Consider the following 27,691-nt stretch of genomic DNA (forward strand, 5'->3'; position numbering starts at 1 on the left):
AACGCCATACACAACTCCTGCCACACACACACACTCACCCACCAACTAGCGCCATACACAACTCCTGCCACACACCACACACACACACCCACCCACTCACTAATGCCATACACAACTCCTGCCACACACACCCACTCACTACCTCCATACACAACTCCTGCCACACACACACACACCCACCCACTCACTCACTCACTCACTAAATCCATATACAACTCCTGCCACACACACACACACACACACACAATGGCATGATGATGTGGGACAAGCCAGCATCAGCACAACTCTATTGAGAAATGGAGGGGCCCCAAACTTCCTGAAGTAACAATTTAGGTGAAAGGTCAAAGTCAGTCAGGCCATGACAACCAGCCCAGCATCCAGCATGGTTTAATTCCCTCTCATTAGGAGACTGTGTGGTAGGCTGTTGACATGCTCCCAAAATGTTAGGACTTCACTTCTCTTCTGCTGACAAGAGGAATTGTTCCCAACTCAACAACAATGGTATTACAGGTGAGGCAGCTAGTCAAACACCTTACTATAAACTGGGTGGTTTTGAGTCCTGAATTCTGATCGACTGACAGCCGTGGTATATCAGACTGTATACCATGGGTTTGACAAAACATTTATTTTTACTGCTCTAATTACGTTGGTAACCAGTTTATAATAGCAATAAGGCACCTCGGGGTTTGTGATATATGGTCAATATACCAGGGCTAAGGGCTGTGTCCAGGCACTCCGCGTTGCTTCGTGCATAAGAGCAACTCTTCGCCGTCGTATACAGAGAAAAACACATTTGCTCAGAGAAACTCAGAGTAGAGTTTGTGAAAAACGTGTTCACATAAAAAACTAAGGAAGATTTTACCCTACTTCTGTTAACAAACTTTGCATCTGCACAGTTCTTAGAGTAAATGTGTTTGTAAAATGTTCTGTGTAAATTGTTCAAAGTAGTCCTTGTGCGTAGAGTTGTATGGTTTGTTAAACTTTGAAATCAGTGTTTTTGGTTGGACATACATTCTAAAGTGAAAAATCTAAGAGTAATTCCTTTATCGTGGAAATGCCCAGTTTAACTGACAACATCTGGTGTAGAACTAAGAACACTGTCTATATGTCAAGTTGACATTTTAATTGATTAATCAATTTGCTTCCGTTAAGAGCACAACATTTAGTCAGGATTTTTTTTCTAGAGAGAAAATATTTACACTTCTCTTTAATTCCACCTCCTTTATCTGGGGTAAGAAACAAGTATTTCCTGTTTTAAAACTGTCATGAAATGAAAAGAGAAGTGAACCAAATGCTGTCTGTGTCATAGTAGAATTTCCTTCTAATTTCATCTTGATAGAGAAAGAGGAATGTACTGATCTGTGCATGCGTAGAACTGCTTACGTGTGAGAAACAGTGAAGAGCCAAAGGGGTTGACAGGATTTGTTGTACATTTCCAAACTGCCTGTCTACTTAATTCAAGCTTACTGAAATTGAGACCCGTTTGTTAACATTTTGAAGAATACAAATGGCTGATAAATTGTCAGTCAAGAACGTAAACAATAGCTTTTCCTCACCACAACAACATAAATGTGTCAAATTCAGTGAGTAATAACTGTTGCTGGAAGTGAACCACACACATGCACACACACACAATCCTAACCTTTCACAGGTTGGTAACCAGCAACACAAACCCATGTGGACAGTATCGGCTGTGGAGACCGAGCCCATTAGCTGGCTCAGCAGTGGATTCAAGACGCAACTGAAGATGCTCTCCCTTTCAGCAACTGACCTCAGCCCTGTTACACAGTAGGTGACGATACCAGGATCGCAATATTTTATTCATTACAAAAATGAAAACACAAAGCAAACCGAACTCTTTGGTCCTTTAAAAACCTGCTGTATATAAAATTTGGTGTGCTCTAGCTTGGATAATAAATACATTTGACTCTGGATGACAACATAATGATGTTTGTTTCCAACATTAGAGCTGTTATCCTAAAGAAGTCAAATCTGCTTGGTATTTTGTTTCCTTGCCACGATACTAATGAGTATCGCGATACTGGTATAGTCCCAGCGGCAGGGTAAACTAGTGGTTAGAGCATTGGGCTAGTAACCGAAAGGTTGCCAGTTCAAATCCCAGAGCTGACAAGGTACAAATCTGTCGTTATGCCCCTGAACAAGGCAGTTAACCCACTGTTCCTAGGCCTTCATTGAAAAATAAGAATTTGTTCTTAACTGACTTGCCTATTTATATAAAGGTACAATAAACAATAAAATTACACAAGAGACTCTCCCCCATCTTCTCCACTTCAATCAAACTGTCAACTATACGGCCTGTCTCATGAATTAACTACAGGTAGTGTGGGACTGACCTAACATAAACAGGACACACAATTATAAATGTGTAATGTAGCTTATAGCTGGGGCTAGGTTGCTCATTTGGATACTATACATTTTTAGAATGCCACAAAGTGTTCCTGAAAGAGCAAGAACAAGGTGTGGGTCTCTCAATACAAGGGCTTTCATAACCATTGTAACAGCTCAAAAGTTACAACTCATGTCTATAGTGTAAAGCTAAAGATGTCTATAAGGTCATGAGAGAGATACATTTGTTGTATCAGTGGACTAAAGGCAGGACACACAATGGTCTCATGTAGACTAGTTCCTCTCCACCTGGTCAGTGTGTAGGAGGAGGAACAATAACTGCAGCCCTCTCATGTATAACCTCTCTGACTGGGCTGCTAGATGGGCTATATATACAGGGCCTTCAGAGAGTTCACACCCCTAGACTTTTTCCACATTTTCTTGTGTTACAAATTGGGATTAAAATTGATTTAATTGTCAACGATTTACACAAAATAGTTTGAAATGTAAAAGTTGAAGAAAATGTTAACATTTGTAATAAATGTATGAATAATAAAATAATATATCGTGACTAGATAAGTATTCAACCCCCGGAGTCAATACATGTTAGAATCACTTTTGGCAGTGATTACAGGAGTCTTTCTGGGTAAGTCTCTAAGAGCTTTCCACAACTGGATTGTGCAACATTTGACCATTATTCTTTTCAGAATTCCTCAAGCGCTGTCAAATTGTTTGTTAATCATTGCTAGACAACCATTTCCAGGTCTTGCCATGGATTTCCAAGTCGATTTAAGTCAAAAGTGTAGCCAGGCCACTCAGGAACATTCACTGTCTTCTTGGTAAGCAACTCCAGTGTAGATTTGGCCTAGATTTGGCCATCTCCCCGTGTCTGCTAGGATTTTTCTTGTGCTTAGCTTATTTTTCTTGTGCTTGTTACATTTATTTTTTATCCTAAAAAAACTCCCCAGTCTTTAATGATAACAAGCATACCCATACCATGATGTAGCCACCACTATGCTTGAAAATATGGAGTGTGATACTCAGTAATGTGTTGTATTTTCCCCAAACATAACACTTTTTATTCAGGACAAAAAGTGAATAGCATGTTTCAGGAATACTTATTTTCTGTTCAGGCTTCCTTCTTTTCACTCTGTCAATTAGGTTAGTATTGTGGAGTAACTAAAATGTTGTTGATCCATCCTCAGCTTACCTGTCACAGCCATTGAATTCTAACTGTTTTAAAGTCATCATTGGCCTCGTGGTGAAATCCCTGAGCAGTTTCCTTCAACTCCAGCAACTTTTAGGAAGGACACCTGTATCTTTGTAGTGACTGGGTGTATTGTAACACCATCCAAAGTGTAATGAATAACTTTGCGTGCAATTCCTTTACAGACAAATACAAGCGTCAGAACCTACAGGAGCCACAAAAAGTCAGGTAAACAACCCTTTCCTGTGGATACCCTATCTCCACCTCCTACTGCCAAATGGAACAACAGCACATAAAACCAGTAAAGTGCAAATATCGTAACATTCTGCTTTGTAGAGACTATTTAATCTATTTTTACAGTGACTTTCTTTTCAGTCTGATGTTTAGGCAACCCAATGATTAGGAAATGAAGGCAACAAAAATACACTACATGACCAAAAGTATGTGGACACCTGCATGTCGAACATCTCATTCCAAAATCATGGGCACTGATATGGAATTGGTCATCCTCCCAGTAGCTTCTTACAATCTCATACATTGTATAGCATATTATGCATTGCTAATACACTATATTGCTAATACACTGCATTAATATGGAGTTGGTCCCCCTTTGCTGCTATAACAGCCTCCACTCTTCTGGGAAGGTGTTTTTACTAGATGGTGGAACATTGCTGCGTGGACCCTCTTCCATTTAGCCACAAGAGCATGAGTGTGGTCGGGAACTGATGTTGGGTGATTGGGCCTGGCTCCCAGTCGGCTCTCCAATTCATCCCAAAGGTGTTCGATGGGGTTGAGGTCAGGGCTCTGTGCAGGCCAGTCAAGTTCTTCCACACCGATCTCAACAAACAATTTCTGTATGGACCTCGATTTGTGCACGGGGGCATTATCATGTTGAAACAGGAATGGGCCTTCCCCAAACTGTTGCCACAAAGTTGGAAGCACAGAATCGTCTAATTTGAAGGGGTGTTCGCATACACTGTATATACAAAAGCATGTTTGCGTCAGCTCAATAAGCTCTTTGTGAAGTAAGTAGGTCTACCGGTAGACTGAAAATATTTGTTCTTGTTCATTGGTCTTTTGGGGGAAATATAGGTAGGCTCTAATATAGATAGAATAGGATTTGTTTTATGAATATTAGTCCACTACTTGAAAGATGTTAGAACTAAATGTGTGATAGGTAATTGAATGAAATAAATCAATGTTTAATATCCTTACTCATAAGAAATAACTATGGAGTTATTAAAGCAAATGTCATAATTTAACTCAAGGACTGCGACCCAACCATGATAACCATGATAGAGTACCCTACAGTCACAACATGGGCAATTCCTCGGTAACAGAAATATGCTGAGTCTCTGATTTAAAATGTATGCAGAACAAAAAACACTGATTTCAAAGTTTAACAAACCATACAGCACAATGACAACTTTGAAAAATAAATCATTTAAAACATGTGCAGATGCAAACTTTATCTGCAGAGTTCTTACTGTAAATGTATTTTTTATGTATTGAAATTGTTAAAATTATTCCTTGCGCATAGAGTTCTGTGGTTTGTTAAACTTTGAAATCACTAGTTTTGGATTGGTATACATTTGAAAGAGAAAAATCTAGGTCTCAGCGTAATTCCGTTATATGGAATTGCCCGCATGTAGCTGCGTGTATAGGAATCCACTCGCCTTTCCTGACGTAACAACAGCTCAAATCAGTAGCCTATGAGAACTCTGAGTTCACCAACCTGATCATGAAAAGTCGTAAAGGTGTGTGAGAGAGAAGAACATTACCTGTTGATTTTCAGAGCGAACGCACGTCGCTCCGCGCTCGCCAAAGACGACATGAGCAGTTTACTCCAGTTCTGCGGTGGTAGCTACAGTTTCCCTGCGGAGTGGTAACTTCTCCTACCGCGCTGCTAGCACAAATGTCATCACAAGCCTCATCTTCGCTGTGGCAGCGTTCTGGGTGGAAACTTCCGCATTTGAAACCTTCCCCATCCCAACCAGCCAGACACCGCGGAGTGGGAGGAGATCACACACACACACTCTCTCTCTCTCTCTCTCTCTCTCTATATATATATATCTATCTTTCTTTCTCTGCTAGACACGCCCTTGGGTTTGCTTAATAAGCAGTCTGACGTGTGTGTAAGAGAGATAGGGTTTGAGATCGGGAGGGAGATATTGACGTTTTGGAATGCACAAATTGACATAGCCGACTAAACTAAACTCCTCGACTGAGTTGTTCTGAGACTAGCGGGCTGGAGCTTCCGACGTCACATAAAATGAAGTTTTTTTAATACTGATTTTAACACCCTAAGAATAGACCGCAATTAGGTTGGTTGGGATGGGGAAGGTTTCAAAGAGGGCTATTCTTTGGGTGCTGAAATGTAGTAGTTTAAAAAAAATTAAAACATACTTTTATGTTATGTTGTAAATTGTGTAGTTGATTTTAATCGGCTAACATTGACATAAACCCATGTGTTTCTGATCTATTCTGATCCTAACAGCTTTTGAAATGTAATTTATAGAAACATGCGCTTCTGCACCACCAAGGGTTTAGATCAGTGGAGGCTGCTGAGATGAGGACGGCTCATAACAATGGCTGGAATGGAGCAAATGGTGACCATGTGTTTGATATACTTGATACCATTGCATTGATTCTGCTCCAACCATTGCCACAAGCCCATCCTCCCCAATTAAGGTGCCACCAACCTCCTGTAGTTTAGATCTGACGGGAGTATGATCTTCACTTGATGCGGTCATATATAAGTAGCCTATCAAGGATGAAGTACATCAGAGAGGATATGTGAACAACAACAAACAACGAATGTAGCTTGATTCAAAACAGAATGTGCTGCACTGCAAAACAAAATATATGGGTATTTATTAGAAAGGATACAGCTTTTGTCAGATTTGACTTTTTGTAACAGGTTATCAATTCACAGTTGATTTGATGCATACACAGATTAGCAAATGTTAAAGCAAGTGCAGTGAAATTATTGTGTTTCTAGCTCCAGCAGTACCGTAAATATCTAACCGTACAATTAATAACACACAAATAAGAAAAGAAAAGAAAGAAGAAATTAAGAAATATCTGAACGAGCAATGTTAGAGTCTGGAATATAAATATGTGATGTGTATAGACAGTATTGACAATATACAGTATAAGCAGGAAAAAGGTACAGCAGTAGATATGTGGATGAGATTTGTCAATAATACAGTATTTACACATAAAGCAAATAACCAATTAGCTTTATTAGGTTAGGAGAACTTAAGCAGCAGGTTAGGAGAAATAACGTAGCAGCATATCAAATAAAATAACATTTTATTGGTCACATACACATGGTTAGCAGATGGTATTGATAGTGTAGTGAAATGCTTGTGCTTCTATTTCTGACAGTGCAGCAATATCTAACAAGTAATCAAACAATACCACAATAACTACCTAGTACACACACATCTAAGTAAAGGAATGGAATAAGAATATATACATATAAATACAGTTGATGTCAGAAGTTTACATACACTTAGGTTGGAGTCATTAAAACTTGTTTTTCAACCACTCCACAATTTTCTTGTTTACAAACTATAGTGTTGGCAAGTCAGTTAGGACATCTACTTTGTACATGACACAAGTCATTTTTCCAACAATTGTTTACAGACAGATTATTTCATTTATAATGAACTGTATCACAATTCCAGTGGATCAGAAGTTTACATTCACTAAATTGACTGTGCCATTAAGCAGCTTAGAAAATTCCAGAAAATGATGTCATGGCTTTAGAAGCTTCTGATAGGCTAATTGACATCATTTGAGTCAATTGGAGGTGTACCTGTGGATATATTGCAAGGCCTACCTTCAAACTTAGTGCCTCGTTGCTTGACATCATGGGAAAATCGAAAGAAATCAACCAAAAACAATTGACCTCAACAAGTCTGGTTCATCCTTGGGAGCAATTTCCAAATGCCTGAAGGTACCACGTTCATCTGTACAAACAATAGTATGCAAGTATAAACACCGTGGGACCACACAGCCGTCATACCGCTCAGGAAGGAGATGCGTTCTGTCTCCTAGAGATGAACGTACTTTGGTGCAAAAAGTGCAAATCAATCCCAGAACAACATCAAAGGACCTTGTGAAGATGCTGGAGGAAACGGGTACAAAAGTATCTATATCCACAGTAAAACGAGTCCTATATCGACATAACCTGAAAGGCCGCTCAACAAGGAAGAAGCCACTGCTCCACAACTGCCATAAAAATCCAGACTATGGTTTGCAACTGTGCATGGGGACAAAGATCATACTTTTTGGAGAAATGTCCTCTGGTCAGATGAAACAAAAATAGAACTGTTTGGCCATAATAACCATCGTTATGTTTGGAGGAAAAAGGGGGAGGCTTGCACGCCGAAGAACACCATCCCAACTGTGAAGCACGGGGGTGGCAGCATCATGTTGTGGGGGTGCTTTGCTGCAAGAGGGACTGGTGCACTTCACAAAATAGATGTCATCATGAGTGAGGAAAAGTATGTAGATATATTGAAGCAACATGTCAAAACACCAGTCAGGAAGTTAAAGCTTGGTTGCAAATGGGTCTTCCAAATGGACAATGGCCCCAAGCATACTTCCAAAGTTGTGGCAAAATGGCTTAAGGACAACAAAGTCAAGGTATTGGAGTGGCCATCACAAAACCCTGACCTCAATCCTATAGAAAATGTGTGGGCAGAACTGACAAAGCGTGTGCGAGCAAGGAGGCCTACAAACCTGACTCAGTTACACCAGCTCTGTCAGGAGGAATGGGCCAAAATTCACCCAACTTATTCTGGGAAGCTTGTGGAAGGCTACCTGAAACATTTGACCCAAGTTAAACAATTTAAAGGCAATGCTACCAAATACTAATTGAGTGTATGTAAACTTCAGACCCACTGGGAATGTGATGGAAAAAAATAAAAGCTGAAATAAATCATTCTCTCTACTATTATTCTGACATTTAAAGTAAAGTGATGATCCTAACTGACCTAAGACAGGGATCTTTTACTAGGATTAAATATCAGCAATTGTGAAAAACTGAGTTTAAATGTATTTGGCTAAGGTGTATGTAAACTTCCGACTTGAACTGTATCTGGATGAGCAATGACTGAGCGGTATAGGCAAGATGCAATAGATGGTACAAAATACAGTATATACATATGCGATGAGTAATGCAAGATATGTAAACATTATTAAAGTGACTAGTGATCAATTTATTAAAGTGGCCAATGATTTCAATTCTGTATGAAGGCAGCAGCCTCACTGTGTTAGTGATGGCTGTTTAACAGTCTGACGGCCTTGAGAGAGAATATATTTTTCAGTCTCTCGGTCCCAGTTTTGATGCACCTGTCTCGCCTTCTGGATGGTAGCGGGGTGAAAAGGTAGTGGCTCAGGTGGTTGTTGTCCTTGATTATCCTTTTTGGCATTCTGTGACATCGGGTGCTGTAGATGTCCTGGAGGGCAGCCCTGCAGTTTTGGGCGGTGCAGTTGCCGTACCAGGCGGTGCTGCAACCCGACAGGATGCTCTCAATTGTGCATCTGTAAAAGTTTGTGAGGGTTTTAGGTGCGAAGAAAAAAAATCAGCCGCTGTTGCACCTTCTTCACCACACTGTCTGTGTGTGATAATTAAGTTAAGGTTAGGGTTAGCGAAAATGCACAAAAAATATACTTTTTACATCAATTTGACAAAACCTCTAGCCTTTCTATCATGACCAAAAATATGCTATGAGGTCAATGGGCAGGGGCACATTGAGATGATTACCCAACGTTCCAGTGGCCTGGGGGCCCAGCGAGTGAATTAACCCGCATCGAATAGCTAGGAGAGCGCGCCCTCTACCGTAAAACAATAACTATTTGTTGACGTGACAGCGCAGCTGCACGTTGTTAGTTCATGGTGCAACAATCCTTAGTTAATACGTCGTAATGATTTCGAAGTGTGTAATCTCTTCAAATGACCATAGGCCTACTTATTTGTTCACCAATATTTATTTTACCTAAGTCTCGGAGATATCGGTCTGTCTTGCGGAAAACTTTAACTAGCAATCCCTTTTCTCAGACGGATTGTATATATCGTTGCACACAGCTACCACAAAATTGAAAGGAACACATTACGTAAACATCAGCATGAAAAGAGTTGTCTATCTATAAAATCAAAGATAAAACCAGGTAAACGTAATTCATCGCCTTGATTTGCTTCACACGGACACTTGTCATATTGATGGGACAGTTTTAAACTCAACAGTGTTCTAGCGTTTCCCTGTGCACGAATGGACAGCAGCAGAGTTAGCTAGCTAGCCTAGCACTAGAAATAGCTAGCTGACTTCACAACACTGTTGGATGCGTTTGAAACGGTCCCACATAACATCTGTCAATCTTACCAATATATGTCAGATTCAACCTAAGGTTGTTAGAGCTAATTTAGATCTGCACACCTGATTGAAATTGAATGTTAACGTTTATATTAACTATATGCTAGGCAAGCTAACGTAATAACGCTATCAATACAATACAGATTTACAGATTGTACTGTTCGAACACATAACAGCCATGGATGAGGTTTTAATGGACGAGGATGATGACTGCCCAGAGTTGGTCCCCATCGCAGGAAATCCTCTCTCACCTGGCGAGCAGATACCTGTGACCATCATCACAGGCTACCTCGGTATGACTGGTGGTTAAGTCTAGTTCCCTCCCCCATGTATACTGCTGTGTTGCCAGAAAATGCTTGAAGGTAGTGCTCATCAATATTGGTCATCGAGAGATCCGTAATGTGCATGGTTTTGTTCAAGCCTAACACTTAAACACCTGGTTCAGCTCACAAATACTTTGATTAGGCCCTAGTTGAATCAGATGTGTTATTGTTGGGCTGGAACAAAAGCCTGACCACCCAGTAGCTCCCCCATGGTCAGGGTTAGTGACTGACCACTGGGATAGAAATCTATAGTAATTACAGTGTGCTATTAATAGAAATCATTCCTCTTCTGCAGACTAACAGTTAATTTATAACCCATATAGGTGCTGGGAAGACGACACTGTTGAACTACATTTTAACTGAGCAACACAATAAGAGAATCGCTGTCATACTCAATGAATTTGGAGAAGGTAAGTTCATTTTTGTGGTCTATATAGGTTGCACTATCTCTATTTTTTCATAAAGGTACAAAATTATTTGTTGCTTCATTACAGCTGTTTTGTAACGACATTGTATTCGATGGTGTGAATGTTTTCTTGTTGGTTGTACCACAGGGTTAATGGAAAAATGCACCCAAAACCACTCATTGCCATAATTTACAGTGTTATACTAATATGTGAGAACAATATTATTTGGGAACAAATGTTTAATTTTGTTGTTATAATATGGTTGGTAGCAATATGTTAAAATCGTTGTGGATTTCTCTCGAGCTCAAGTCGACTACAAAACCCACATGCAATGCTCTCTATGGGCTGGCTAGCTAGTTAGGTTGCTAGCTAGCAAACGTAGCTTCACACAATGATACCAAAGTCAATATCAGCATGTGAAATAGCTAGTTAGCTGTAAAATCGCCTAAACAAACTGCACTGTCAATATAGGAGTCAGCAATCTCACCATGTTCAACCTGCAGATCAATGTGCCTCAGAGTGGAGTCTGACATTCGCAACAGCACCAAGCAATGCACCTTTGAATGAAGAGTCAGACAAATAGGAGAAATGTGTTAGACCCTCTGTTAAATAAAAAAAGATGGCTCATTGGAGAGAAGACAGCCTCCCACGTTATGACATCGGCCAGTATTGAAATCTGACATGTATGATAGACGTTTTCACAATCTTAGTCATATTCCAATGAACTTCTAGTGTAGTGAGAGCGGCTTTATTGCAATGCTACGTCATTCGGGCCAAATCTTTGCCTGCTTGATCTGCAATAGCTCAGATAAACATGAAATGACCCAGGGAATTGATAGAACATCACTCAGAGATGCACAAAAACAATATAACATTCAAAATAGGTGAATCTTTACTTTAAGTGCACTAGGGATCAGCAAAGAGCTCTGTTCAAACCTAGATGAATCCCTTGAGATGCTGCAAGATCCTTTACAGCGCCTAGAATATATCTGTGTTGTGAATGCAAAACTGAACAAAAATATAAACACAACATGCAACAATTTTAAAGATTTTACTGAATTACAATTCATTAGGCCTTAATCTATGGATTTCACATGATTGGGAATACAGATACCTTTTTTTTTAAGTAGGGGCGAGGATCAGAAAACCAGTCAGTATCTGGTGTGACCACCATTTGCCTTACAGCGCGACACATCTCCTTCATATAGAGTTGATCAGGCTGTTGATTGTGGTCTGTGGAATGTTTTCCCACTCCTCTTCAATGGCTGTGTGAAGTTGCTGGATATTGACGGGAACTGGAACACGCTGTCATACACGTCGATCCAGAGCATCCCAAACATGCTCAATGGGTAACATGTCTGGTGAGTATGCAGGCCAGGGAAGAACTGTGACATTTTTCAGCTTCAAGGAATTGTGTACAGATCCTTGCGACATGGGACCGTGCATTATCATGTTGAAACATGAGGTGATAACGGCGGATGAATAGCATGACAATGGGCCTCAAGATCTCATCATTGTATCTCTGTGCATTCAAATTGCCATCAATAAAATGCAATTGTGTTTGTTTTCGGTAGCTCATTCCTGCCCATACCATAACCTCACCGCCACCATGGGGCACTCTGTTCACAAAGTTGACATCAACAAACCGCTCGCCCACACGACGCCATCTGCCCGGTACAGTTGAACCCGGAATTGTATTGTCCCCCGCACAAGGTGCACCTGTGTAATGATCATGCTGTTTAATCAGCTTATTGATATGCCACACCTGTCAAGTGGATGGAAGATATTGGCAAAGGAGAAATGCTCACTAAAAGGGATATAACACATTTTTTTGCATAAAATCTGAGAGTCCGGTCAGCAGAACACCCAGATGTTTACTGCTCTGATAATGATTGTTGTCCCTCATCTGTCCTGTAGGTAGTGCTCTGGAGAAGTCTCTAGCTGTGAGCCAGGCAGGAGAGCTGTATGAGGAATGGCTGGAGCTTAGGAACGGCTGCCTCTGCTGCTCTGTCAAGTATGTATGTTTAACTTCGATGTTAAGTCCCCCATATGGCCTATCCAGGAAATGTTTTATGAATATTTTACTGTCACTAAGTATGAATAAATGTATTTTATAGTTAAGAAATGTGAAATCTCATAGTAAGTAGTTATAGTCATTTCACACCTGTAGTTATAGTCATTTCACACCCGTAGTTATAGTCATTTCACATCCTATTGCCCCACTTTTATTGAATAGGAAATAAATAATATGATTTTTCATACATGCATTTTCATCATATGTGTACTATATACTTCAGCTTGTGTCCTAAAAAGTGAGTACACCTCAGCAATTTATAAGTCTTTTTTTACCAGAAAGGTGAGTTCCAGACATTTCTTAAACTATGCAACATTACCAGTTATTGTTTATGACCAACTCATGAAAAATAACTATGTTTGGGTATATCTATTTAGGTGGACATCTAAATTCTGCCCATTCATTCAGCTGGTTGAAACACTGCCACTTGGTCTTAGATAATATATCCCCTTTCATTGCATTAGGTTTAAAATCTGGATGGACATCATTCCCTGATGTGAATTGACAATACCTACCATTCCTAATCAATAATTCCCTCCTCTAGAGACAATGGCCTGAAAGCCATAGAAAATCTCATGCAGAAGAAAGGAAAGTTTGACTATATTCTTCTAGAAACGACAGGACTTGCAGATCCAGGTAAGTTACGCACATCGTGCAAAGCCAAATAAAATCAGTTGAATTAAAGTAAACTGTGAATAACTACCCAATATTTGCATTGTGGAATAAAAATGCCACCTGCCACTATTTATAGTAAATGTAGCAATTTATATGACAAGAGAACAACATACCCACCTTTTCAATTGTCAATAATCCATTTTGCCAATATTCTTTTTATTTTATTTTATTTCACCTTTATTTAACCAGGTAGGGTAGTTGAGAACAAGTTCTCATTTAGCTCACTGGTGTGAGACCACAAAATCAACCAATTCCTCTAAATAGCTCTGCTAATAGCTCTATTTATTCTATGTATTTTTTTATTTAACCTTTATTTAACCAGGTAAGCTAGTTGAGAACAAGTTCTCATTTACAACTGCGACCTGGAAGTTATTGAAGATACTGTGATTAAAGAAAAAGGTTAAATTATTTAAAAAATATATATAGGATCATCATCATTTCTAAACACTTTCTACCTGGTTTTAGTAGTTTAGGTTCAGACTGGGAGTATTTTTAATCCCATCAAAAACCTCCTGCGACCAATTCAAAACCTCCTGCGACCAATTCAAAACCTCCTGCGACCAATTCAAAACCTCCTGCGACCAATTCAAAACCTCCTGCGACCAATTCAAAACCTCCTGCGACTTGCAAACCCCAGTTTTACAATCGCTGTTCTTAAAGAACGCTTCACTCTCTGTCAACTCAAATCTGTTTACTCTCTTATTTGGTTAGAATACAGCTGTACGTTATAGCAACAACAGGTTCACAAGTATACACAGGCAAGTTTCGACAGCAAGTGTAATGTATTTAAATGGCATTTCACTTCATCGGGATGATTCTTGAAGCCTGAGTGCTATTCTGTCTGCTATGCAAATAGATGCCCTCGTATTTTGTGTCGACAGTCAATACTATTCTTGACCTCACAGTTCCAGCATGCTCAACCAAAGCTTTGTGTTGTTGGCCTTAGTTTGACTCCAGACGTCCACTTCTAGAACAGTCCAGCTAGTTGAGCTTCTTCTTACTTAAGACCAATAAGACTATTGGGATTATTGGGGTGCGGCAAGGGGGTGATATCTGAACAGCCTATTCCCATCAGGACAGGGAAGTCATCAGGCCGCAAACGTTTAGCCAGGGGGGGAAAGGAAATCAATAGGAGGCCATTACGGGGCGAGCCCTGTGACCACTGGAGTGTGTCAATAAGTGACAGGTGTCAGTGGTCCAGAGACACAGCCAGCTACATACCACTGATCCACACATGGGACTGACAGAGCACGCTCCGACCGGGACTCTCCTCACCCCTCCACTCTGTCATTGGCTGAGACAGGCTGGTTATTGATTGAGACAGGGCTGTCATTGGCCCAGACAGGCCTGTCAATCAGAGAGGTCCCAGGGGGCTGGCACCTCCTATTGAGGTAGAGGCTGGACGGGTGGTGCGTGGGATGCCACTCACAAACAGTGTTTTCATTACTCTCCTATCAAATATTTACCATGCTTTCTTATTCCCGCCTGACGGTTTGACAAAAGTGCATTATGTGAACAAGGTAGGCCTGCTACGGTGACATGGCACTGGAATAACTTCCCCCGTGGAGAAATGGAAATGCCTGGAAGCAATCTAAATGTACCTATGGGGAGAAAAAACAATTGAAAGCTGCTCAAATTAGTTTTATCTGGTCCACTGAGTTCTAGCAGGATGAATGTGGCTGTGCTTGGGGTAGAGGCAAACTGTAAGGGTTAGTAAATGTCTCCTGATACTGTTGTTTTACTTCGGTAATGTTCTTAATACTTCTTTAATGTTGCAGTATGCAATCTAAATATCTCTCTAATTCACCCTCTCAGGTGCTGTGGCCTCCATGTTCTGGGTTGACGCAGAACTAGGGAGTGACATCTATCTAGACGGTAAAACAATCTATTTTGTGCTAAATGTGTGTGTTCCAATTGGTGTGTTTAGGAGCTGTCAGTGTGTATTCCATGTGGTGTTCATTGAGGGGTGGGGGAGCACAAGTGGACATAGAAAGTGAGTTGAACACACAAGCTGGACCAAATACCAAAGGGCTGTAGGGTCAGAGTTCATTGAGTAGTGTGTGCACGCCCTCTTATTGTCTTTTCTGATTTTGTTTACAGGTATTGTCACAGTCATTGATGCTAAATACGCAATGCAGGTAAAAGCTCATTCAGACATGGCTGAGTCCGGGTTAATTTGTCTAAATTTACTCTAAATTCTCCTGAAAGAAATGGGGCTTTCAAGACAACTGGGAACTCTGAAAAAGATGAGGTTAAATCATGACGTCTGTGTTCTTCAGGTCGGAAAGTCAGAGCTTGAGTAAGATGCCAGAGTTTCTGACTTGGAATTCCAAGTTGGAGGACTGTTTAAAACTGTTTCTCCCAGCCGGATTCAGAGATTCCCAGTTGTTTTGAATGAAAAAGCCACAGCTGAAGTAATTTCCAGTTTATTGTAAAATTGAAAAGTTGACATCGCATAACAATCCTCAGAATCTGTCAAACAATCTTGTCTTGTCCGCAAGTTGTAGAGGCTATAGAAAGTTGCACACACACACACACACACACACCACCCTCCCAAACTCAAAGCCTTTAAACACTTTGAAGAGGAGCAGGTCAAATGACACCTGGATAATAGGCTGTAATCTGAGGGTGTCGTGCTTGGCCAGTCAACACGTTCACGGCCTAGGTGCCACCTCGGCCCTCACAAAGAGGAAGAGGGGGAAGAGGAGCGAGAGAGAGGATGATTGAAACTGAAGGGGTAATTGATATCAGAGCAGATCACTCTAATGGGACTGTCACACCCCCTAACCCCCCTTTCTCCACTCCTCTGCTCCTGAAATACTCTTCTGACTGGGGACAGATGAGAACTCAAGTCCCAGGCCTCTCACTCACCATCAGGCCCCAGGCTCAGGGGTATGGTGATGGAGGAAGGTGATTTAAAAGTGGTGGTCATTGTATTTAGTTTTTGATTTCCATCACTCGCTAGGCCAGAGCTGAGGGACATCCATTGACAGGTTGATGTTTAGGGGTCAGGAGAAGAGGTTACGATCCCTAGTCCCTTTGTTATTACATATTTCACTCAGGAGATGAAACCAGCGCTGTCTCCATCCCCGTTGCAGGGGCAGGAAACAAATAGAAAATGGATCTGATTTATCTCCTGGTTTCAGCAGGTGATTTCTTGTATCACAGGTTGGATTGATGAGGGTCGTTCATGTTCTTCTCTTCATTTTGGGGATGTCACTTTTTGTGTCAGTTTTGGTCCATTTATCTACTCTTCAATCCCAGGGCTGAATCAAGTTTGAAATACCATTAAAGGTGAAAACTTGCTTAGACTTTCTTTTGCGTCAGTGGACTGGAGGATAGTGACTTGTCAGAACAGAAAATTGGTCTCACTAACTTTGGTTAATGAATTATCTTCCTGCAGCATCTGACAGAAGAGAAACCAGAGGGACTGGTCAATGAAGCAGCTAGGTATGCTATGTCTGTCTGTCTCAGTACAGGAAGGAAACATATTTTATACACACAGCTAGGTATGCTATGTCTGTCTGTCTCAGTACAGGAAGGAAACATATTTTATACACACAGCTAGGTATGCTATGTCTGTCTGTCTCAGTACAGGAAGGAAACTGTTTTATACACACAGCTATGTATGCTATGTCTGTCTGTCTCAGTACAGGAAGGAAACATGTTTTATACACACAGCTAGGTATGCTATGTCTGTCTGTCTCAGTACAGGAAGGAAACATGTTTTATACACACAGCTAGGTATGCTATGTCTGTCTGTCTCAGTACAGGAAGGAAACACGTTTTATACACACAGCTAGGTATGCTATGTCTGTCTGTCTCAGTACAGGAAGGAAACATGTTTTATACACACAGCTAGGTATGCTATGTCTGTCTGTCTCAGTACAGGAAGGAAACATGTTTTATACACACAGTTTTTTGACAGTTTAAATTCCATAAAGGTTTGGGTCTTTTTGTTTTCTCACCCCTTTCCTGCTGTCCCATCAGTCCTCTGGTGGTGTTGGTGATCCTACAGAGAGAAATGTCTATACACTGCTCTCTGTTTCTACTGCTGTTTTCCTCTCCAACATAATAGGGGTCCCATTTGAGTGTGGCACGTCCTTTACAATGCCACACACACACACACACCTCAGGAGGGCTTGGGAACACCAGTGGAACACCATACAGCTTTGTAAAGGTTACTATATTGGTTCTACTGTTGTATGTGCAGGCAGATCGCCCTGGCAGACCTTACCATCATCAATAAGACTGACCTGGTGAATGGAGAAGAGCTCAACCACCTCAGAGACACCGTCAGGTGACCACTAGTTTCTTTTTACAGAGCTTTTTACTAATACCCTGTTCTGTTTGAAAGAATATTCAAGTGAGGATCTGTTTCCATTTGTAGTTGTGCTTTTTGATAGTTCAGATCAGATGTGTGATTCCCTTATGTAAATGTATGTAACGTCATCATAAACATCTTCCCTCTAAAGGTCTATAAATGGTCTGGTCAAGATTCTGGAATGTCAGAAGTCAAGGTGGGTTGGTTCATTTGGCCTATATGAACGTTGGATGGTGATTGTCTACTGTAGCCCTACTCTGACCTGGAGCCATAACCCGACATGGAGACACAGCCCTGCTTCATGTCACAGGGGTTTTACTAGGACTATTTTTAACACATAAAACTCTCTCACACACAAACTTATCCCTTTGCATGTTTTTCCAGCTTTGTTCTTGTAAAACAGATGAAACGTATCAGCCATGACTTGTATTTGAGCCCCCCCTACACAGACACAACCCCCAATCCTAGGGTTTCCCGTTACCCACAAACCCTTGCTCTCTGACCCCTCTGACGCCCAACCAGGCACCACCCATTCTGTGTCTGTGAGTTATAAGACACAAGTAGGTGCTGGCTGGGTAATGAAATCAGTGCTGCTCTGCATGTATCAAAGGCAGGATGTCTCTCTCTCAGATCCACTCTGCACCCCAGAGATACTACAGAGAACATGAAAGCCCAAAACAGATAGGGGGCTAACCAGAACAACATTCCCACAACTCCTGTCCTCCATGTGTCAATGGTTCTCTGTGGACTGGATATTAAAGGGGCAATCTGCGGTTAAAACAATAACAAATGGAGGTATAAGTCGCAGATTGCCCCATTAAATAGTTAATAACAAACAGATGAGTCCTATCCAGTCCAGTGGTATTGTGACATCAACATTGATGCTTTCATTACAATTGCATGTTAAAATCAAAGCGTAGTGTGCACCTCTAAGTTGACCCACAGTGTTATAATGAAACCAGAAATTAGCCATGGTTTACTTGTTGACCTGTTTATCTTACTTGTTTCTCTAGGGTGGACTTATCTCAAGTTCTGGATCTGCATTCCTTTGACAACAAGGATGGAGTTAAGTAAGTGTCTTCAGTACAGTGTGGCTTTGAATCAATAGCACTCTCAACCCCATTCTAAACCACTCTCAACCCCATTCTAAACCACTCTCAACCCCATTCTAAACCACTCTCAAACCCATTCTAAACCACTCTCAACCCCATTCTAAAGCCCTCTCAACCCCATTCTAAACCACTCTCAACCCCATTATTAACCACTCTCAACCCCATTCAACCACATTCTAAACCACTCTCAACCACATTCTAAACCACTCTCAACCACGTTCTAAACCACTCTCAACCACATTCTAAACCACTCTCAACCACATTCTAAACCACTCTCAACCACGTTCTAAACCACTCTCAACCCCATTCTAAACTACTCTCAACCCCGTTCTAAACCACTCTACCCCGTTCTAAACCACTCTACCCCGTTCTAAACCACTCTCTACCCCGTTCTAAACCACTCTCTACCCCGTTCTAAACCACTCTCTACCCCTTCGAAACCACTCTCTACCCCCTTCGAAACCACTCTCTACCCCGTTCGAAACCACTCTCTACCCCGTTCGAAACCACTCTCTACCCCGTTCGAAACCACTCTCTCTCTACCCCGTTCGAAACCACTCTCTCTCTACCCCGTTCGAAACCACTCTCTCTCTACCCCGTTCGAAACCACTCTCTCTCTACCCCGTTCGAAACCACTCTCTCTCTACCCCGTTCGAAACCACTCTCTCTACCCCGTTCGAAACCACTCTCTCTCTACCCCGTTCGAAACCACTCTCTCTCTACCCCGTTCGAAACCACTCTCAACCCCGTTCGAAACCACTCTCAACCCCGTTCGAAACCACTCTCAACCCCGTTCGAAACCACTCTCTACTCCGAAAAGGTTTCTTAGGGGACAGTAGTTATGAGCAGTGAATATTTATAGTTGTTACCCTTCTAACCATGGCAGTGCAGCAGCCTGTACAGAGTTGCTGTTGTTGACTATGTTTCCCTGTAATGAAGGGCCCAGGCTATAGAGGGGTTGGTGAATTGTAGGACCATGGGGGGTTCCTCACAGTAAAACAGCTGTAAAAGCTCCAACACATCAATGGAGTCACTGGTGGTAAACCTCTCTTCACATGAATGGAGTCATTGGTGGTAAACCTCTCTTCACATGAATGGAGTCATTGGTGGTAAACCTCTCTTCACATGAATGGAGTCACTGGTGGTAAACCTCTCTTCACATGAATGGAGTCATTGGTGGTAAACCTCTTCACATGAATGGAGTCATTGGTGGTAAACATGAATGGAGTCATTGGTGGTAAACCTCTCTTCACATGAATGGAGTCATTGGTGGTAAACCTCTCTTCACATGAATGGAGTCATTGGTGGTAAACCTCTCTTCACATGAATGGAGTCATTGGTGGTAAACCTCTCTTCACATGAATGGAGTCATTGGTGGTAAACCTCTCTTCACATGAATGGAGTCATTGATGTTTTCTCTTCTCCCATCCAGCTGCAGAGGATTAGAGGTGTGTGTGTGTGTGTGTGTGTGTGTGTGTAATGATCCCTGAGGAGAGTCATCTAAGTACACAGCCCCTTTCCTCTGCCTTCCTCCCTCCCTGACCCCCCCCAGAGCATACGCTGGCTGTTTGAAGTGACCCCCCACCGGTCCACGTGTGGCACTAGCAGCAGAGAGGGCTAAAGCTGCTCGACATTGTTTGTCCTCCTTGAGGGGTCAAGGGGGCTAGCTGGAGGAACAACGGGATGGCATCGGGGGCGTGGGTTTCCAGAGTTTACAGCCGATCTCCTCTCTCTTCAAATGCCCCAACACACATACACACAAACCAATAATGTATACAACCTATTTTGTAAGTGTGGACACTACAACTTTTCATTGCTGTACGCCTTGACATCGGAAAATACCTTTCTTCACGTAGACATATAAAACCACAGAATGGTTGACAAACTCTAGGAATACCATATTCATTTCACAGGCAGATGCTTCCAGATTGTAGAATAAGCCATGTGTCTGCATGGTTAGTTGTCATGTAATCAAAGATACTGCAGAAAAACTTAAAACCTGTTTGTTCTTTATCTCACAGCTTGGTAGAAAAGCTACAGCTTGTGAAAACAACAAGACCACATCTGGATAAGGTAAGGGGCGGCAGGGTAGCCTAGTGGTTAGAGTGTTGGTCTAGTAACCGGAAGGTTGCAAGCTTTGATTATGTCTGCTCTATCCGTATCTTGAACAATATGTTTTTGGTCTCGTTTTTTTCATCGGCTGCCCACAATCAGGCGTTTTATAGAAAAGGAATGAGCAGTCGTTGTGTAATCAACAACCACAGGGTTGGGGTCAATTATATTTTAATTCAGGGGGTGAAAAGTAGAAAATAATGGGTGATTTTTCTATTTATTTATTGAATTTCTGTTCACTCCCTATATTATAATGGAATCGACTTGCTGTGTATGTAGTGAGCTAGGGAGACAGTCCTGGGGCAGAGTGTAGTCCCTAATGCCTTCAGGGGATGACACACTAGTGAAAAGTCCCTACCCAACTGTTTTTGTGCTGAGGCCCATTTAAATCTTTTGAAGTCGACTTTTTTATTTAACCTTTATTTAACTAGGAAAGTCAGTTAAGAACAAATTCTTATTTACAATGACCGCCTACCCCGGCCAAACCCGGACGACGCTGGGCCAATTGTGCGCCGCCCTATGGGACTCCCAATCACGGCCGGATGTGATACAGCCTGGATTCGAACCAGGGACTGTAGTGGTTCCTCTTGCACTGAGATGCAGTGCCTCAGACCACTGCGTCACTCGTGAGCCCATTGGTAAACCAGGATACATTTTTAGTCTGTGACCCAAAAAGGGATCACTAGGGGAAACACTGGGGTTGGCTGCTCATGGGTAGAATGAGACCGGCTTGGTTTGGCATTGGTCTTCACTTTTCAGTCATGTTTGTACCTCACGGGGGGTTAATGGCTGCATTGTAATCTGGTTTTGCCAGGTCTCCTTTCCCGCATGAAGCTGAACCGCCCTTGTTATCCCCCTTCTTCCCCCGTAGGTCCAACCCCCCCCCCCCTCCAAGTTGCTCTTTTCATGCTAATAAGAGCGCTGTTTTTCTGTTGTTATACCAAATAAAAAAGGAAGTGTGTAACCTTACCACTTCCACACAATGCCCTAAATGTCTGCAAAGTGCCCTTGTTATGCTGTAAGGAAATATACAGCGGAGGGAGGGAGGGTAAAGAAGGGTGTCAGCTGGTTTACGGTGTTCGATAGAGTTGAGCTTTTTGACACGTTCATTGACAGTCATCGGTAACACTTAAAATGTGGTGTGACAATGGCATTGGGTTGAATGGTTAACAATATGCTGGTTACTTTCCTTAAGCAGTTTATATTGATATTAATCAAAGCATTTTTATTTTATTTAGCAATATGCATGCAAAGATTTTGTTTTTCAAATAAGTTTGATTTCAATCATAAAATAGTCCGTTTCAGAGCAATCATTTCAAGCACAATAGCTAGTTTCCATTTAGTTGCTTTTACGCTTCAAAAAATGCAACAATATTAACCCTGTGCTGTACGGGTTTTTCCTCCCCAGAGTATTCTGACAGTGACATTTGAAGTAGCTGGGAGTCTCTCAGAGGATGTTCTGAATGTCTTCATCCAGGTCAGCATACACATTGACACTGTTATTCAGCATGTTCATTACAATGGACCTTTCTTTTCTGCCAACGTGAGTTTGACGTGCCACCTAAAATCCCTGCTTCATCAGAAGATGGAGACACATCTCTATCATTGTTTTTAAACAGGTTATTCTCATGAAGACTATGAGGTCCATAAAAGAAACCTCGTCTTTTCACATCAGAAACATTCCGTTTTTACAAAAGATTGCTTCTTTCCAGGATCTTCTGTGGGAGAAAGCATTCAAGAACCAAGCTGGACTTCCCATGATTGTCATTCGCTTGAAGGTGAAACACATAGTTTATCCTCTGTCTGTGGTTTTCAAGAGGCATCCCTGTGGTAATGCAGTGCGTACATTTATTTGCGGTACGCCCTCCATGCATTCATTGATGTAAATGGGAGATGTTATTGGACAAACATTTCATATGACAGCAGATTTCAAGTTAGGATTCAGTCCTTTGTGTGTATTGATTTCTGGACACTGTAGGTATGTCTCAGTCTGAATGATAGTGTGCTCGTGTGTGTGTGTTGGCTATCCTAGGGGATCGTGTCCATCGCAGGTAAAGCCAAACAGGTGATGTTGCAGGGGGTCCATGAACTCTACGAGCTGGATGAGACCCCACAGGTGTGGGGGGAGGAGCCTAGGGTCAACCGCCTCGTCTTCATAGGTCAGCTGTGTTTGTGCGTGTGTGTGTTAATGCATTCAATGCTTTACTCAATAAAGCCTGACCAAGTCATCCTTTGTATCCCCCCCACCTCTACAGGGAGAAACCTGGACAGAGAGATCCTACAGGAACAGTTCATCTTAACAGTACTGAAAGTGGGGGACAGGACCTAAACAAGAACCCCCCCTCTCTCCTCACAGTGAACTATTACTGTTTTTTTTCTGATTCACTCCACACAATGAAACACCTACTGTACCTGCAGTAATCCTCATCACTGTGGAGTGTTCCAGTTCAGTCCAGGAGTACCTCAAAACATTATGGTATTTACTATTAACAATGATTACAGGCCAAACCTCCACAGTGCAAGCATCTAAGTGACAACAGTACAGTCAGGCTATACACAGTGTGTAGTCTCTTAACTCTTGGGTGTAATTGGGTCACTTGCTGATGAGGCAAATGCTACGAGGAAACATTAGATTAGTGTGTGAGTGGACTCAATCCATCATCAACACCATTACCCAGTCATACACTCTCCACTCAATCAAGATAAAAAAGACAATTGGAAAATAGAGAAGTAAATAGTGCCCTTACTATCATTTTCTTTGTAAATTATGTTTAACTTTGGAAACTCCAAACACCCATAACCTGTTCATTGAAAGCATGAGTGTATTCATCAATAGTTTCGCTGTGTTTAAAAACTTCACCAACAACTTACAGATAAGGTTTTGGACAGGCTAAGGCTTTTATCACATCTTATCTCAACTGGTGCACCACGAAATTAGGCTGTCTGTAAATGTCAACATGCTTGACTACTTGATGGGGTGTTTCAATTATTGAAATAAAGAAAAATTATTAAGTAATCTGATTTAATGTTTTGAGTTTACAATATTTTATGTTTATATTTCGCAATTATTACAAAAAGTATTGCCTGGCATTTTCTTGTAATTCGCTTGTTCAATAATTGTGAACTATGAATTGATATAAACTTTGAAACTCGAGTGGTCTTGTCTGGAGGTGTTTGACAAAAGGTGCGTAAATCCAATGCAATATTCCACAACGTGCTTAAAATGTTTCAAGCATATTAACTAACGCCTTGGTTTTATTGTTTTGAAGTGACAGAGTTGCATGGGGTCCCCGTTCATTTTCTGAATCGCAAAGAAGTATGCAGACAAGTCTTGTTCAATGAATTTGCAATAGTAGTGAAAAACTATGGAAACTAAAACAAATGAAAACGATTTTAAACGGATATTGGCCCTATCAAATCGGATGCTTTTGTCTTAAGTCAAATATACATTTTGGCTGATAGTGTACATTTTATTGTCTGGTATTACATCTACATGTGCGTCTAATTTGTTGTTGGATGGTTTGAGTTGGTTGTGTTTATTTTAGCCTTAATTACCGATATTAGCGCGTTTACAGGTAGTTTGTAGGCTGTGCATCCTTCGATTTCCTCACGTCCTGTGGACCCGCACACACACAGGTGAAGAAATGGGTGGGCTATTCCCAACTTTGCATTTTCAATTGAGATGGGTTTCCGAAGACTGTTTTAACACATATTCTCGCACAGGCCCGGGGTTTGCTTTGAGGATGGCTGTGGCCATTCACTCCGACCATAAACCCCAGCCATGTCCCGTAGGCCACAGCTGCGCTGTGTTCTACCCGATTCTAATGCTGATTTGCTCGTTAATAAGATGCCTCTACAGCTGCTTTTCTCTCCCGGCCACGGGGAGCCGTCCCACGGCCATTTTCATGGCCACATCACCTGCGGGCATCCCAAGGTGGGAAACTAAACGAAACCACAGGGGTCTGGAGGGTAAAACGCTTCGTTTCTTATCGGGGTTTAGGTGTGGTGTTCAAATTTCCCATTGCATCCCCGCTCCCAGTCGAGCTACTGTGCTGCTTTTAGTAGGCCTAATTGAACAGGAAATGTGCCACGGTTCAAAGTAAACCCTGTGAATAAAGGTGGACCATACTGCATACCAATTAAGGTTATAAAGTTGACTACAATGCATTTGCCTCAAGTGTAGGCTACTTTATATAGCCTACTCGAGATAATAGCAATTTTTTGTAGACCCAATAATGTGCCATGTCTGGAACTCAATATTTTATAGACAGACCTGCGTAAGCATGGCGGATCTTGCTAAAGCACCATTCTGATTATACCCTAAAAAATACATGCTTTTTGCTAACTATAGTCGATACATTTTATTATTGTATTTCCTTGAACACTCTTAATTCAGAAGCTTCACTCCATGAACTTTGTGGTGTCTGCATACAAGACCAATTAGTATGTAAGGTTTCTCCTCCCCATTAGCTTTCTCCTTGGTCCATCTTAACACCCCGCAGCGAGGGGCTACTGTCATAGGTCTGAGTGGGAATGGGACTGAGCTAGGGGGGGTAACAGCTCAGCTTGAATAAAAACCCCAAACTCCCATGGTCACCACAGACAGGCTGACCAGGAGCACAGGCACAGGAGGGGCCTAGAAAGTCAGAGAATACAAATCTGTGTGCGCTGTTACGCATCGGTAATTGCGCTTTTATGCATGTTAAGAATTAATGATAAGGTGAGCTTTTACGCGTGTGTGGACATTGTGGTCTCAGTCATGACCCTCTCCAAGGAGTTTGAAGCGTCCCAGCAGACTAGCTTTCCCCTGGACGCAAATGAGGTAGACGTTGTTGGAGACGACGAGCCTCTCCATGGCCAGCTTCGTCTCTATCGGACCGAGAACACCACCGAACCTAGCTCATCCGCCGAGTCCAGCGCCGAACTGGACTGCTCTGAGTTCGACTCGTCCGGGGAGAGCGAGAACAGTTTCTGTGCAGACGCGCCTTCATCGGGGAGACCACAGAACGGTTCTGTAAAGCCCCCGTATTCCTACATCGCTCTCATCACCATGGCGATCCTACAGAGTCCTCTGAAGAAACTGACACTGAGTGGCATCTGCGACTTCATTAGCAGCAAGTTCCGCTACTATCTGGAGAAGTTTCCGGCGTGGCAGAACTCCATCAGGCACAACCTGTCACTCAACGACTGCTTTGTAAAAATTCCGAGGGAGCCTGGAAACCCAGGCAAAGGCAACTACTGGTCTCTGGACCCCGCATCTGAGGACATGTTTGACAACGGCAGCTTTCTCCGGCGCAGGAAGAGGTTTAAGAGAAACCAGCCGGAGTGTGTGAAAGATGGACTCATGTTTTACCCAAACTTCAGCTGTTACCGGCCTTACGTGCGACCTTACTGCGTCCAAGGCCAAGTGAGCGCACCGGCTGCCCCACTCCCGTATATGCCCGTTCAGGACGGGCTTGTGATGCCACCTTCATCCTACTTACCGTACCCGAGAATAAGCAGCAGCGGTAAGGTTGTTTCCCCCAGAGACTTCAGAAATCAACTTTACGCAGCAACACCTGCAGAACAGAAGCCTGCGCGCGATACCCAGATAAAGTGTTCATTCAGTATTGACAGCATTATGAGTAAAACCTCTCCTTCTATACCACAGAACACAAATCCACAGAACTCCGACTCTCATTGTTCTATTGACTATGGTAATCTCCTCACGGGCCCCGCTAGTTGTTTCGTTCCGAGCCTGCGTCCTCCTCCAAGGACTCCATTCTGCCCAAGTGCAATGTTGAGCGCACCCCCTTTAATAACAGAGGGTATTCAAATGTCTTATCCTCGTTGTTAAAGTGTTTGTTTGTAGTAGCTATAACCAAATAAATATCTGTGTCTAAGTGATACAATTCTATAGGCTTAATGGAGAGACGTTTTACACATTTCTCAGAGAAATGATTTAAACTGCATGTTATTTGTGTTCATTCCATGTTGAATATGTCAAAAGAGGTTCATGTAAATAAGAAGGCTGATAATATATTTGTTAAAATATGGTGTCAATGTGAAAATGGAAATAAAAGTGGAAACACTTTTGCCAATTGTATAGAAAATAGGCCTACCATTGTATTGTGATTTTCCCGAATGTTTCGACATTGAAATGAAGCAATAAATATTTTTGATCATACCGTGAGATTTTTTTTGCTGTCTTTGATTACTTATTTCCTTCAACACATTTATTTACACCTTACAATTAACTGCGAAATATTTATTATATTAGAACAAAATAGCCTGAGGAAATAATTGCACCTAATGATTTCCAAACAGGCTTACTTCGCAAATAAGCTAAATAGGCCTCTGAACAGCAACATATATTAATTACTTAATATCTTGACATTGTGAATTATTATAAGACTATATTTATTGTTATCAATTTTGTTAGTCCTTGCTGTAATTAGCGAAACAGAACTCTTGTTTTTCACTAAAACCGGTCAGTCAGTGTGAATTTCGTTCCCTATTTAGTTTTATTGCAAATACATGTTTTGCAATATTTAATTGAATTGTTGTTAAGTACATATAAAGATACATATTAAGATACATTGGATCTGCATCTAGCCATAGGCCAGTTCAATATGCAATGCTTCCACCGTGTGGCAAAAAAGTTTACTACCTATAGCGAGGCTATTTTGTGTTGGCATATTTTGTATAGTTTATTTCACGTTATTGCATGAAATAAATGCAATCCG

At 41.7% G+C, this 27,691-nt stretch overlaps 3 protein-coding genes across 9 annotated transcripts in view; 2 read left to right on the forward strand and 1 right to left on the reverse strand.

Moving 5' to 3' along the window:
* LOC115140696 (dedicator of cytokinesis protein 8-like) overlaps nt 1–5,488 on the reverse strand; it is a 90,047-nt gene extending 84,559 nt beyond the window's left edge. For 3 of the 6 annotated variants that reach the window (XM_065026774.1, XM_065026771.1, XM_065026772.1), the window contains exon 1: nt 5,335–5,481. In XM_065026774.1, coding sequence (XP_064882846.1) covers nt 5,335–5,387 — 53 coding nt within the window. In that variant the 5' untranslated portion in view covers nt 5,388–5,481. Of the gene's footprint in view, nt 1–5,334 lie in introns of all 6 variants that reach the window. The other 3 variants (XM_065026773.1, XM_065026770.1, XM_065026776.1) reach the window with 2 other exon arrangements.
* Nucleotides 418–23,987, forward strand: LOC115140281 (zinc-regulated GTPase metalloprotein activator 1-like). Of its 2 annotated transcripts, XM_029678575.2 has the most exons (17): nt 418–510; nt 3,739–3,781; nt 10,083–10,232; nt 10,586–10,672; nt 12,587–12,683; nt 13,288–13,379; nt 15,234–15,293; nt 15,519–15,556; nt 16,822–16,868; nt 17,632–17,718; nt 17,894–17,938; nt 18,756–18,812; nt 20,876–20,927; nt 22,375–22,443; nt 22,679–22,744; nt 22,999–23,125; nt 23,222–23,987. In XM_029678575.2, exons 1-17 carry the CDS (start codon nt 499–501, stop codon nt 23,293–23,295), a joined length of 1,203 nt encoding a protein of 400 aa, XP_029534435.2. In that variant the 5' UTR covers nt 418–498; the 3' UTR covers nt 23,296–23,987. The 2 variants fall into 2 exon arrangements, with proteins under 2 accessions (XP_029534435.2, XP_029534433.1); XM_029678573.2 differs by lacking the exons at nt 418–510; nt 3,739–3,781 and adding an exon at nt 9,435–9,736.
* A 1,628-nt stretch (nt 23,988–25,615) lies between these two features.
* Nucleotides 25,616–27,103, forward strand: LOC115140601 (forkhead box protein D5-B-like). Its single transcript, XM_029678951.2, is given in 2 exon segments — nt 25,616–26,698; nt 26,701–27,103. Coding segments are annotated over 2 exon segments (1,167 nt in total). The 5' UTR covers nt 25,616–25,665; the 3' UTR covers nt 26,835–27,103.
* Nucleotides 27,104–27,691: the final 588 nt, after the last annotated feature.

This window comes from Oncorhynchus nerka, linkage group LG13 (assembly GCF_034236695.1).
Source record: "Oncorhynchus nerka isolate Pitt River linkage group LG13, Oner_Uvic_2.0, whole genome shotgun sequence".
NCBI lineage: Eukaryota > Metazoa > Chordata > Actinopteri > Salmoniformes > Salmonidae > Oncorhynchus > Oncorhynchus nerka.

Bases quoted from the DNA above. Each gene is read 5' to 3' on its own strand.
- LOC115140281 (XM_029678575.2), top strand. The intron at 15,294-15,518 runs GTAAAACAATCT...TTTTGTTTACAG, and splicing joins GAGTGACATCTATCTAGACG to GTATTGTCACAGTCATTGAT. The intron at 20,928-22,374 runs GTAAGGGGCGGC...TTTCCTCCCCAG, and splicing joins CAAGACCACATCTGGATAAG to AGTATTCTGACAGTGACATT.